The sequence below is a fragment of the Solanum verrucosum genome, unplaced genomic scaffold, assembly GCF_900185275.1.
Source record: "Solanum verrucosum unplaced genomic scaffold, falcon-dt-bn FXZP01000261.1, whole genome shotgun sequence".
Lineage (NCBI taxonomy): Eukaryota > Viridiplantae > Streptophyta > Magnoliopsida > Solanales > Solanaceae > Solanum > Solanum verrucosum.
The window spans coordinates 15,840,975-15,853,169 of NW_026019969.1; the positions used below are offsets into that span (position 1 = coordinate 15,840,975).

A 12,195-nucleotide genomic window follows, 5' to 3' on the forward strand; every position below is an offset into this window, starting at 1 on the left:
CTTATTCCAAACTTTTTTCTTTTATTCTATTTTAATGAAGGCTGAAGTCAACTACAACTCTTTAAAGTTGTTCGTATATTTCACTTAGACATTTTAACTAGGGCTAGTACCTATTGAACACCTAAATTATTCAAAATATATACCTATTAAACACAAAATATTGATATGGCAGAAAAAGTGTGTTTTCACTTTCCTTTGGCGCGTGTAGATATCTAAAATCATATTTTATTTTATATTTTTTCAAGAAAACTTCATTTTTTTCTTCTTCCTTTGATTCTTAGCATTGTGAGTAACTTGAAAGATTTTTTAAAATATTTTTGAAAACAATAATTTTTTAATGGCAAGAAGAAAAAGCCCCACACCCCCACTTTCCGTCATCTTCCTCACCTCAACTAGGTTTTCAAAGCCAGCTGCATTGGATCTTTAAAAACGAAAGAAGAAAGAAGATTTTTGGATATTGGAGTTAAAACTTTAGCCGATAGCTTCATTTCCGCCCACCTTCAAACAAACACTGCCACTCAAATTAAAATACAATTTAACTTATAAAAAATAATATCAAATAATTTGAAAATTAAATTGGGTCCTCTTGATTTTTCTTTTGCAATCAATTTTAAATTAATTATCTTTAACAAACTCGACTTCTTCATCACTCTTGTACGTGTCTCTTTCTATATATCTCTTTCACGTATTAGGTAAGAAAAATATATTTTTTAAAACAACTGAATCGATAAGTAATTTGATAAGATATTGAATTTAGTGGTTTGGGAAATGAATGTTGCAGGGAAGAAGAAAGGAGGTGGGGTAGCATAGGGCTGAATAGTATGTGAAATTATTTCCAATATTTTATACGTAAGAAAAAAAGATTGAAAATGTATTTGAAATAAATTTTATTTTTTAAAATTTAAAATTTATTTTCTATAATTTTTGGGGCCCACTTGCCACATGTCATCTTTTCATTAATCATTTTACCATGTCATCGAGAGTGTATCACACACACTTTATATTTTGTTGCTGATTATCGAAAAATGTCTAATAGAAACAAGGTTTAAATAGATAAAAGTGTTCAATAGGTACTAGCCTCAGTTGAAGTGTCTACATAAATTATGCGTACGTTTTTAAGAGGCCACATATGAATTAAGACTTTAATTAAAGCAATTTTATAGTGCTTTTGTACTTTTGGTATTTATCTTGATTGTACGGCCAAGTTGCCGGGAACACATCTTCTTTATTGGCATAATATTATTATAATAATATAGTGAAGTTTAATTAAGATGATGTATATTTAGATCATCTTAATTAGAGCCGTCAATATAGGTTAGTTATATTGGGTCGGTCTGGTTTAACCCGGTATTTAATAAGGTTGGGCTAGATTTTTTGGAGTTCATTTAAAAAAAGGATTTTTTATTCCGGCTTGAATAAACCTGTTAATTTATGGGACTTGAGAAATATAGGTAGGGCCAACCCGTGGATCAATAAAAATTAATTAAAAAATATAATATAATATAATATAAAAATTTAAAATTAAAGAGATCCAAACTCAAAATCTATTTAAAGTTTTTTAGAAAATCACTAACTATATAGAAGTTGCATCCACCATGAAAATGTCCAAACACTTGTTGCTACTCGAAACTGGTTACATGATTTTTTTCTCAAACTGGTAATATATTTTTGCGTACATTTAAATATTATAATTCTCAATTTTGTTATTTTTTAATATTTAACTAATTGAAACAACATATAAATTGCAGATGAAAATGAAGATATTAAGACAACCTTCCCACAAGTTGATTCAGATATGCTTGATGAAGATGATCATGAAGTGTTAGATACGCCATAGGTTTCATGAAGTGTTAAATACGCCATAAGTTTCATGATTTTTAAAGGAGTTTATTTTTTACTTTTTTATGGTTGAAATATTGTCATATTTTTTGTGTTTTATTGTGATCATTGCAAAACAGTTAAGTTTTTTTTTTTTTTTACCGTGGTTTCCGGGCGTCGCTTTGCGAACCCGACTAGCTGTACCCACCGGGTCCCGCTGTTTCAAGGCGGGTCCACCACGGTTAGTTCCACGGGGCCCTGGAGACGCGGCCGGTTTGTAATGTCTCCAGTGGCCCTGCTGGGGCTCGAACCAGCGACCTGAAGGACTTTGTCCCAGGCCTTTACCAGCTGAGCTACCCCTCAGGGTTCAAAACAGTTAAGTTAATATTTCTATTTAAGATATTTATACTTTTACTTGAAAAAAAACTTAATAAATATTATAAAGATAATTTATTTGTGGATTTGATTAACAAGTAGTAACACTAACACCATGTAATATTGTTTCGTTGATATTTATGATAATATTTTTAAATTATAAATTATAAATTATAATTTAATTTAATAATTATAAAAAAAATAAATATAACTTTTAAAAAAGTGGGCTAACCCGACAAACCTGTAGCCCACGTACTTGTGGGTTGGGTCGACCGTTTTCTGGCCCACACAAAAAATGGGCTAGTCTGGCCTGGCTCGTAAAGTGTCAAAGCCTGTATGGATTTGCCCGAATGGGATGGGCTAGCCCATATTGACAACTCTAATCTTAATTAGTGATCTAATGAAGTTTATATGCTCTTATGAGTTGTGAGTTGCAAATTAGTGAATTTTAATAGTTTAATTAGTTGATTATCTGGACTTTTTTTTAATAACAGTTTTGATTCTCCATCTGTTAATCTTTCTCATTTTCTTTTACTTACCCTAATTAATTTGAGCAACTTTCACATATAGCAAACATAAAAATCATATTTGTATGTTATAGGTATAGTTTGCATAATTGCGCTCCATAGCAAATTTTCTGTTTGCTATTGAGCTTTTGATATGTATAATTCGCTAAAAACATCCAATTTTATACAAATAGTTTAGTTTTGTATAAATTCATTTATACATTGTAAATTGTTTAATAAAATTTGTATTTGTATAATTATAAGTGTATATGACAAAAATATATATATTTATATTTGTATATACACTTTTCTCTCGCTTTATACAAACACAAATGCATTTTATACCGAAATGTATAAAATGACTAATTGTATACCGAAAATGACTAATTGTATACCGAATCAAATAGCAAAAAAAAAGGGAATGTTTGCTGCGAATTACAATTAAAATAAACTATAACTATAACAGTTAATTTGAATTAATAATTTGCTATTTCATACAATTTTCCCAATTAATTATTCTTCTCTTTTTTTATAACAAAAAAAGTTCGAACTATGGTCAATAACGGTTATTGATGAATAATTAGAACCTCAAGAACAATGTTTTTCCTTTGCCTATCACTCTATAGGGGACCAAACAATCATCATTATTACTCATATTATGCTAATTATGCAAAAATGGGCGGAGGTACCGAGGTAGAGTGCTGAGTCTATAAGTTTGGCCAAATTTAATACTCACCCCATTCAATTTTACTTGTCATACTTTGAATTGACACATTCATTAAGAAAATAATTACTCCCTCTGTTGCAATTTATATGACACTTTTCGTTTTCAACAGTCAAACTATTTAAGTTTGACCAGAAATTTGCGCATGAAATCTTCAATTTTTTTGAAATGAAATTTATATATTTGTAAACTACGTAAAAAGTACTATAAGTTACAATAATTAAAAATTTAAAACGTTTAAAAGATCTATGAAAAATTTACGGTCAAAGATAGACTTGTTTGAATCTCGATATTCGAAAAGTGCCACATAAAATGGGACGGAAGGAGTATTGGATTTGTATTTTACCAAACTATCTCTATTAAATGATGTCTCGAAAAGTGATTTTGAAAATAATATTTTTCCCGTTCTTTTTTATATGTCATCCTTACTATAAATAATTGGTCCATAATATTTGTTATTTCATAAAATCAATACATAAATTACAATATTCTTCCTATTTTACCCTTGTGAGTTATTAGCCTTGAAAATATACATTTAACCAACATAGAAAAATCAAGTGAATAATTCATGTTCATTCGTAAAATTAATTAATCAAAATAAATTAATTCGTATTCATTGATTGAAAAGTTGACTTAAAAAAATTAAATAAGGATAGAATGGTAAACTTACTAAATTTCTTAATGCACATGAATAAAAAAGTGGCATATAAATAGGAATGGAGGGAGTAAGTATTTAATATTGAGGGTAAAACATGAAAAAAATATTATCTTTTCTTGATATGTCAAAAGTGACAAGTAAAAAAAATATCTATTTTAGAAATAATGAGCGGAGGGAATACTTTTTCAGTTCACTTTTCCTTGTCACTTATTCCTAAAATAGATTTTCATTTTTACTTGTTACTTTTGACATATCATAAAAAAAAAAAATTATTTCTTTTCATGTTTTATCATCAGCATTAAATACTTATTCTTCAATAGAGATAATCGGTAAAATACCTATATAATTAATTAGTTTCCCCTTTAGGGATATTTTTTACCCTTTATGAAATAAGCGTATTATTTGCCTGTCCAAAACCACAATAGATTGGGCTAATTTTGCCACCTCCGCTGAAATGACTAAAAAGATTTTTTCTCCACCATTACTATGTGTTCCAGTATTTAGGTCCCCACAAGATTATTATGTAAATGGAAAAATGAACTGGACTTCCAATAAGCTACTGGCAAAGGTCCAATTCCAAAGAGGATGAAAATCCTATTTGAAGAAGCCCAAAAACCAACTTCAAAAGAAGGCAACGAGCACGAGGAAAGTCCTTACATTTTATCTAATACATAACTCATGTATCATTTGATATTTACCGACGAAAGAGTAATGTATTCGTGAGTTTTGAAAAAATCGGGATTATTAGAATTTGGAAAACTTTCGGGATATAATGTAACTTAGCACCCAAACAGTTGGAGTTTCTGTAATTTATATTCTGGGAAAGCATGAATAATTCAACTAATAAGATTTGATACTAAGTAGTTCCCACGTAATCAAATAAAGTAAGCAAACATGCGGAATGGATGTTCCAAATTCCAATATACTATTATTCTAGTCATTTAATAATGGGTAGTTCAAAAGGTTCCATTATAGTGTAGAACATGACCTAATTCATCCATGTATAATGTAGTTAGATGCTGTGTTAGTTAGAGGTTGGTAGTATACGTATAAAGATACTATGCACAAGATGGTTCATATATCGCTAATTCCCGACCCAATTAAGTAATCACATGAGCATTTTTGGATTAAAGTATTAACAATCGGAATGTATTGAATACTATATATAATTGTCACTGGGATAGAGCTTAATCCATTATCTTTTTCACCAACTATACCAGTAAGGCATAATAATTGAATTTCCCAGAGAAGCAACAAAACAAATTGTCAACTCTATATTGTTTGTAGAAATATAAAGGTAGCAGCACAACATTCTATTAGACAGATGAGCACTTGAAGCAGAGCAAAAACAGAACATAATATGGAAAAGATTAGCAGTTTGAAACACTTATTTGTGACAGTGTTCCTCTCAAATTTTGCTTTTTATGTGGTGATTCCAGCAATTACTGATATCACTATGGATGCAATTTGTCCTTCTCAAGACAAGTGCTCTCTTGCTATTTATCTTTCTGGTTTCCAACAAGCTGTAAGTACACCAATTCTTCTATTTTCATTAATATTGAAAAATATACTACTATACTATGATTAATTCGTGATGATTGATTGCAGATTACGGGATTGGGATCAATGTTGCTGATGCCCCTAATTGGAAATCTATCTGATGTATATGGAAGGAAAGCTTTGCTCACAATTCCCGTCGCACTCTTGATTTTTCCTTCAGGTTCTGAAATTCAAATTAAAATAAATAAATTATATCTATCAAAATATGTTTGGTACATTTTTGAACAAACAACTAATAGTACCTGTTTTTTTTTTTTTTTTTCGATTTTTCAAGTAATAATGGCGTACAGGAGGACAACAAACTATTTTTATGCTTACTATGTGATAAGGACCTTGACTGGCATGATCAGTGATACTGGCATTCAATGCATTCCCATTGCTTATGCGGTAATATATGAACCTAGTTTTAGCTCACTTAAATTTGATGAAATATAAATTTTGAATCCGCTTCAGGCTGATTGCATGTCAGAGGAGAATCGCGCTTCTGCTATCGCAACTGTGGCGGGTGTAGGCTCTGCTGCATTTTTATGCTCTACCTTTGTTGTTCGTTTCCTCTCGACTGAACAAATATTTCTGGTATGGTTCACTCTTATATATAATGTCTAGTTAGTAAGGGAGTATATGTTATACTAATTTTATTGGAATGAAGGTATCATCAATTTCTTCATCAGCCGCGGTATTATACATGACAATATTCCTAAAGGACACAACTCGTCACATTAATAAGATCAACTACGATGCTCTGAATCAACCCATATTAGCCAACGACGATGATAAATCTGAAAGTGACTCATCCGAGGGAACGCCCAGTCCTATAAATATTCCATCATTTTACCATATTATTAGCTTGCTCAAGAGTAGGTAATATGGCTGCTCTTATACCTATAAATTACTACGCTACCTTTTCTTTTTCTTATTTATTCAAATTCAATCATTTGGTAGTTAAAAATAATTCAACCTAAACACATGGGAAGAGTGCCTAAATTTTTTTAAAAGAAAAGACTTTCGTTAGGCATTAATAAAGGGAAAAACGACAAATATATCCCCCAAACTATCGTAAATGGTATGTAGATACCATCCGTCATACTTTTGGGACATTAGTGCCCTTGCCGTCCAAAAATTAGAGCATATATACCCTTTATACTAACAGACGCACCCGTGTCATAATCTTATCCACCGACCTGTCATTTATTAAATATCGGATCGAAGGATAAGATTGCGCCACATGTCCCTATTTAATCTTCCGTTAGAGTAAAGGACATATATGCTCTAGTTTTTGGACAGTAGGGGCACCAATGTCCCAAAAGTATGATGAAGGGTATCTGCATACCATTTAGGATAGTTGGGGTATATTTATCCTTTTTCCCATTAATGAATGATAATGCTTAGCACCATCTTTTGGTATCTTATGAATTATGATATTGTTGTTGAAAAAGTCATAAAGTTTTCATTCTAACTTTAAATTATGTATATGATATAGCTAAAGACACAAAGATTTACGATGTTACTTGTTTATGTACTAATGGGCTATGGCTATTTTATCTCCTAAAAAGTTTGAAAAAGACGATTGATAAAAAGTTTGAAAAAGACTGCACGAATGGCCCTCAAAGTGTTAAAGAACATAACTTGAAAATGTTATGATATATACGAAAATATATATTTATTTCCTCTGATTTTTTGTTTTGTTACAAGAGACATATTAATAGTTCGGCCCATCATGAATTATCTGTTGCTTGTTTCTTCAAAATATTTAAATAAAAGATTCAATTAATTAATCAACTGTAGCTTAATTCCAAAATAATTGAAGAGAAAATTTTATAATTGACATATATAAGACTAATTATTATTAGTTATGACATTCTTCTTTATGTTTTTAAATTGATGACTATAGTAGAAATTAAATTAAAGTGTACATATCTATATCTATATCTATAAAATTGAGAAAGAAGAAAAGAAATAAACACGCAACATATCACGAATTTAACAAAGTATTAATTTACTTGTGCATTTTTCTCATATTCATTTAATTAAATTTTTATTTTTGCAGTACCACACTTTTATTGGCAACATTTATTTTATTCTTATATGGTCTTGGTGAGGGTGGAATACAAACTTCCCTTCTGGTAACTCTAGCTCTCTAAAATTGTCGATTGAATATATAATTTAATAATTAATTACCTTACAACTAACATTTTTTTTTTGTATTATTATTTTGTAGTACTTCTTAAGGGCTCGATTTCAATACAACAAAGACAATTTTTCTGTTCTAATGCTTATTTGCTACGGCGGGACAACATTTTCTCAAGTACATGTTCAAATTTATTATTCATTTTAAAAAAAAAAAAAGTAAATCAACTTAATTAATTTCATGTACTAAATTTTAATTGTTCTTATAATAATTTTGTCTTTCCTTGTCAATTTTTTGGAGCAGTTAATCGTATTGCCTAAGTTGGCTCATATAGTCAGAGAAGAGACAATACTTTCCTTGGCACTCATAGCTGGTTTTAGCAATGTATGCATTTTTTTACGAATTTGTGTAGTTTCTTTTTTTTTTTTCCTGAAAATATTTTCCAATATTTTTTTTAAAAAAGAGAATATTTTCAATAGAAATGAACTTTTATCGTACCAAACATACCTAAACTCAAATGATTATATAGTCTATCCAAACTAATTCGAAACTATGGAGTACAAGTAATTGATCGATATTTCTATTTATATTTTGCAGATGCTAATAGATAGCATTGCATGGGCAGCTTGGGTAAGCTAAAGCTTGAACTTCACATATGATAGTTTTAGCATATTTTCCAATTCAAAGATATCTTTTTTTTTTTTTTACATTTATCACAATTTTTCATGATATATTTCAGGTTCCTTATGTAGGTGCTTTGTTTCCTATGTTTCTCTTCCTAGCAAAACCAGCTGTAAGTTTTCTTTAAAAAAAAAGAGTCGATTAGTTGATGATTGATTTTATCATATAGTTGAATATTAATGATAAACGCTTTATCTGTTTTAGTTACAAACCATTGTTTCAAAACAAGTTGCGCCAAACGAGCAGGTAATCAACATACATATGTATTATTGTGGTATACAAGTTTAAACTTCTAGACATTAACATTATAAAAGAATTATACAAATATCAAATTACTTAAAAGATAATTATATGTAACTATTCACATAAGTGGAATTAGTGACCAGAAAAATAAGACAAGTAACCTGCTACAACACGTTAATATACACATATATGATTTTTTTTTGTTTCAACTTGATAGGGAATTGCTCAAGGGTGCATTTCTGGCGTAAGCTCCTTTGCAAACATTCTCTCTCCATTTATATTTAGTCCTTTGACAGGTAATTAAGTTGCTGTTCAACTATATTAAATTAATTTTGCTAATTTTATCTGAATTTTTAATATTTGATGTCAAGCTAACAATATTCAATTCATATGTTTATAGATCTTTTCTTATCTGAGAGAGCTCCATTTGATTATCCTGGTTTTAGTATATTTTGCAGCGGCCTTGCTTGGGTAAGCAATTATACTTATTAATTTAGTTCAACATATGTTAACCTTTTTCTTGTTCATTTTAACTCCGATTCTTTATTTAAGTGATCTGATTTTTAATATTATCGACACATGCATTAGAAATTGTGCAACGCTAATGATGATTTCGTCAAATGTTTTGCGCAGTTAATAGCAATTATACCTAGTATGATGATAAGCTGGTTTGGTACCTATAATTCAAGACACAAAATCAGGGATGTCCTTTGCTAGGAGGCTTGAAGGAAAATAATTCAACAAACTCTATTAATTTGTACATCTAAAATCCATTTTATACACAATTTTCAAATGATATATTTGTATGAGTGTTTTTGTGTCACGGGTGGAATTTGAGAAATATGATGTATATGACCTTACTCCTATCTTTGTATGGATAGAGAGATTGTTTCCTTAGAAAAATAGAGTATCAAAAATTTCCTTCTTTGTTTTCTTGAGCAACATCATTTGACATTTGATCAATACTCCAAGTCAACCAAAGATTATACTAGTAAGTAGTATTTTATTCATTCACAAGCATCTGGGGAAAAAGTCAACTTCCACATTTCAAGATCAAATGTCAATCCTAAAGTTTGTAACATATTAGCACCTATTACAGACCTCTTACGACCTGAACTTTGAAACCCCAAACAATATTTTTTCCTATATAGTATCATCACTTGTTGTTGTTTCACTACAAGAGGTATTGCACTACCTTTAAAATAAAACTTCACAACTGGAAAATTGTCCCAATTAACAAATTCACCAGCCATATAACAAGTATCAAATGAAGTTGGTGAACTTGGATCCAATTGCATATTTTTAACTTGTGACATAAATATGTCCCTAAATTTGACATAAACATCATCAGGAAATGAGGTAACATAGGCTCCTGTATCAACAAATATGCCACCATATTTATCTGGGCCCAAATCCCAATGAGATGGATCAATTGGAACTTCCCTATTATTAATCATAATTTTTTCCAAGTTCGATATGTAGTAAAATGAAGGAAACTTGTCGTTCCTCATCAGCGTTGCCGTTACACCTGTTGTCAAAATTACTTCATCTATTACTACTTATTATTGATCAAAGTTTTTTTTTAGTTTCTTAAACTACGTGTTAAGTTAAAAAAAAAAACGAGACAATACTGACCTGTTTTCCATGGGGTTTCGTGAAAAGTAAGTGTAGAGGACTTCCCTGAGGTTGGAGTAGGAATGCAAAAAGCAAATACAATTGCACCAACTTGTGATGGTAATGAATATGTCTCAAATCCATTTGTATATAAACCACCACCAACACCAGCAATTCCACTAAATAATCTTGGGAATTTTGTATCCCCCTTAAATTGATTTTTTCCACAACCAAATATAATTCTTGCATAATCTAGTATATTAGAAAATGTTATGATTTCATAAGCCATAAATCCAGAAGTAATTGTACTTCCATGATATCCATATCTTACTTCATAAAAACATTTTGTTTCTTCTTTAGAGCAATGAACTCTACTACGTCCCTCGACACAACTTGCACTCTCTTTGACACAATTAATTTGTTCAAAAGTAGTGGATTCAGTTGAATAATATAATTCATCGTTCCTTTGTTTGTAACATTTTTTTGGTTCACATGGACCACATTGCCACCAAACGTGACGACTTCCAGTATCAACAAGTAAAAGTTCACGTCGTAATTTAGAGCCAATCCAAAGGGGGACTACAGCTTCACCATGTAAAGGATAGATTACTGTTTTTATAGGGTTAACTTGTGCAAAATGTCTACTACTAGTAGAATTTTGATCATATGAAAATAAATTCACTGATCTCTCCATGCATCGAGCAAGACGAGCATCGAGTAATGAGTCATAATCCTTGAAGTCTGATTTTTCAAATACATCGCGATGGTAAATGGGAAGACTGTAAGAATATGGTGAATGATAAGAAAGATTAGAGGTATCAAGAGACATGAAATTTTTTCTGGCTTGCAAAATGGATGTGTAATTGAGAGAAAGATGAAAGTTTACATTTGTTGAAACTGAGATGTTTGAGAATAGGACAAGTAATAGTGTCACATAGAGGAAATTTTCCATGTTTGAAACTTTTTGTTGTTGTTGTTGTTGTATATTATGTGCATAATTTTTTAGCAGTTATATAGAGAAATAATTTTTTTTGATTTGCTTGTATTAATTCTATTAAATCTCCTAAACTAGGAAAACATTGATAGAGAGGATAATGCCAAAACTTATATAGTTAACTAATAAGAGTTTATCCTTTTTCGTTCTTTTTGAAATCTGATGAAAGGAGTAAGTTAGGGAAAAAATTAATGAAAATATAAATGATACATTTATAACAGGGATTCTTACAAAAGAAAATATCCATTCTAATACAATTAATTGGAATAAGAAGCCGTACAAAAAATATAAGTACATTCTAATACGTACAAATAATAATTACATATACATAGCATATATTTTGCATTCACCCGTACGACTCTTTTTTTTGTTGCAATAGTGCTAATACAACATTATACAATTACAGTACACAAAATATAAATATAAATTTATATAGAAGTGTATAAGAGATGCATATACACACTTTTGAAATGTAAATGCTAATTTATACAAAATTGTGCTTGGTCTCCTATGAACTTCAACATTTGAAATGGGTCCATTTCTTCTCGAATTACTTCAAATTTTGAACTACAACTAAAATTGAAATGACACCCCAACAAACCACAATCATCATTTTGTAAAAAAATAATAATTCAAAACCAATTTGTGAGTTTTCAAGCTTTTAAGAACTCTAACAATAATGAAGCAAGATGAGCATTGAGTAATGAGTCAATCCTTAAATTCCGATTTTCAAATATATCCGATGGTAAAGAGGAACATTATAAGAAGATGAATGATAATAAATTCCCCATGTTTGAAACTTTGATTGCACATTATCTGCTTTATTTTTTTTAGCAGTTATATAAACTAATAATTTCTTCAGATTTGCTTATATTAATTCTATCTATGAATTAT

General features: G+C 30.0%; 2 protein-coding genes across 2 annotated transcripts; one reads left to right on the top strand and one right to left on the bottom strand.

The window, feature by feature from the left end:
• Positions 1-5,441: 5,441 nt before the first annotated feature.
• LOC125816613 (uncharacterized) lies at positions 5,442-9,168 on the top strand. Its single transcript, XM_049496227.1, has 12 exons — positions 5,442-5,606; positions 5,690-5,801; positions 5,916-6,028; positions 6,095-6,217; positions 6,291-6,502; positions 7,689-7,764; positions 7,860-7,946; positions 8,073-8,153; positions 8,367-8,399; positions 8,509-8,562; positions 8,655-8,696; positions 9,094-9,168. The coding sequence occupies exons 1-12, from the start codon at positions 5,442-5,444 to the stop codon at positions 9,166-9,168; spliced, it is 1,173 nt and encodes a 390-aa protein (XP_049352184.1).
• A 1,107-nt stretch (positions 9,169-10,275) lies between these two features.
• LOC125816202 (protein ASPARTIC PROTEASE IN GUARD CELL 1-like) lies at positions 10,276-11,259 on the bottom strand. The gene has a single exon (XM_049495787.1). The coding sequence runs from the start codon at positions 11,257-11,259 to the stop codon at positions 10,276-10,278; it is 984 nt and encodes a 327-aa protein (XP_049351744.1).
• Between the last annotated feature and the right edge of the window lie 936 nt (positions 11,260-12,195).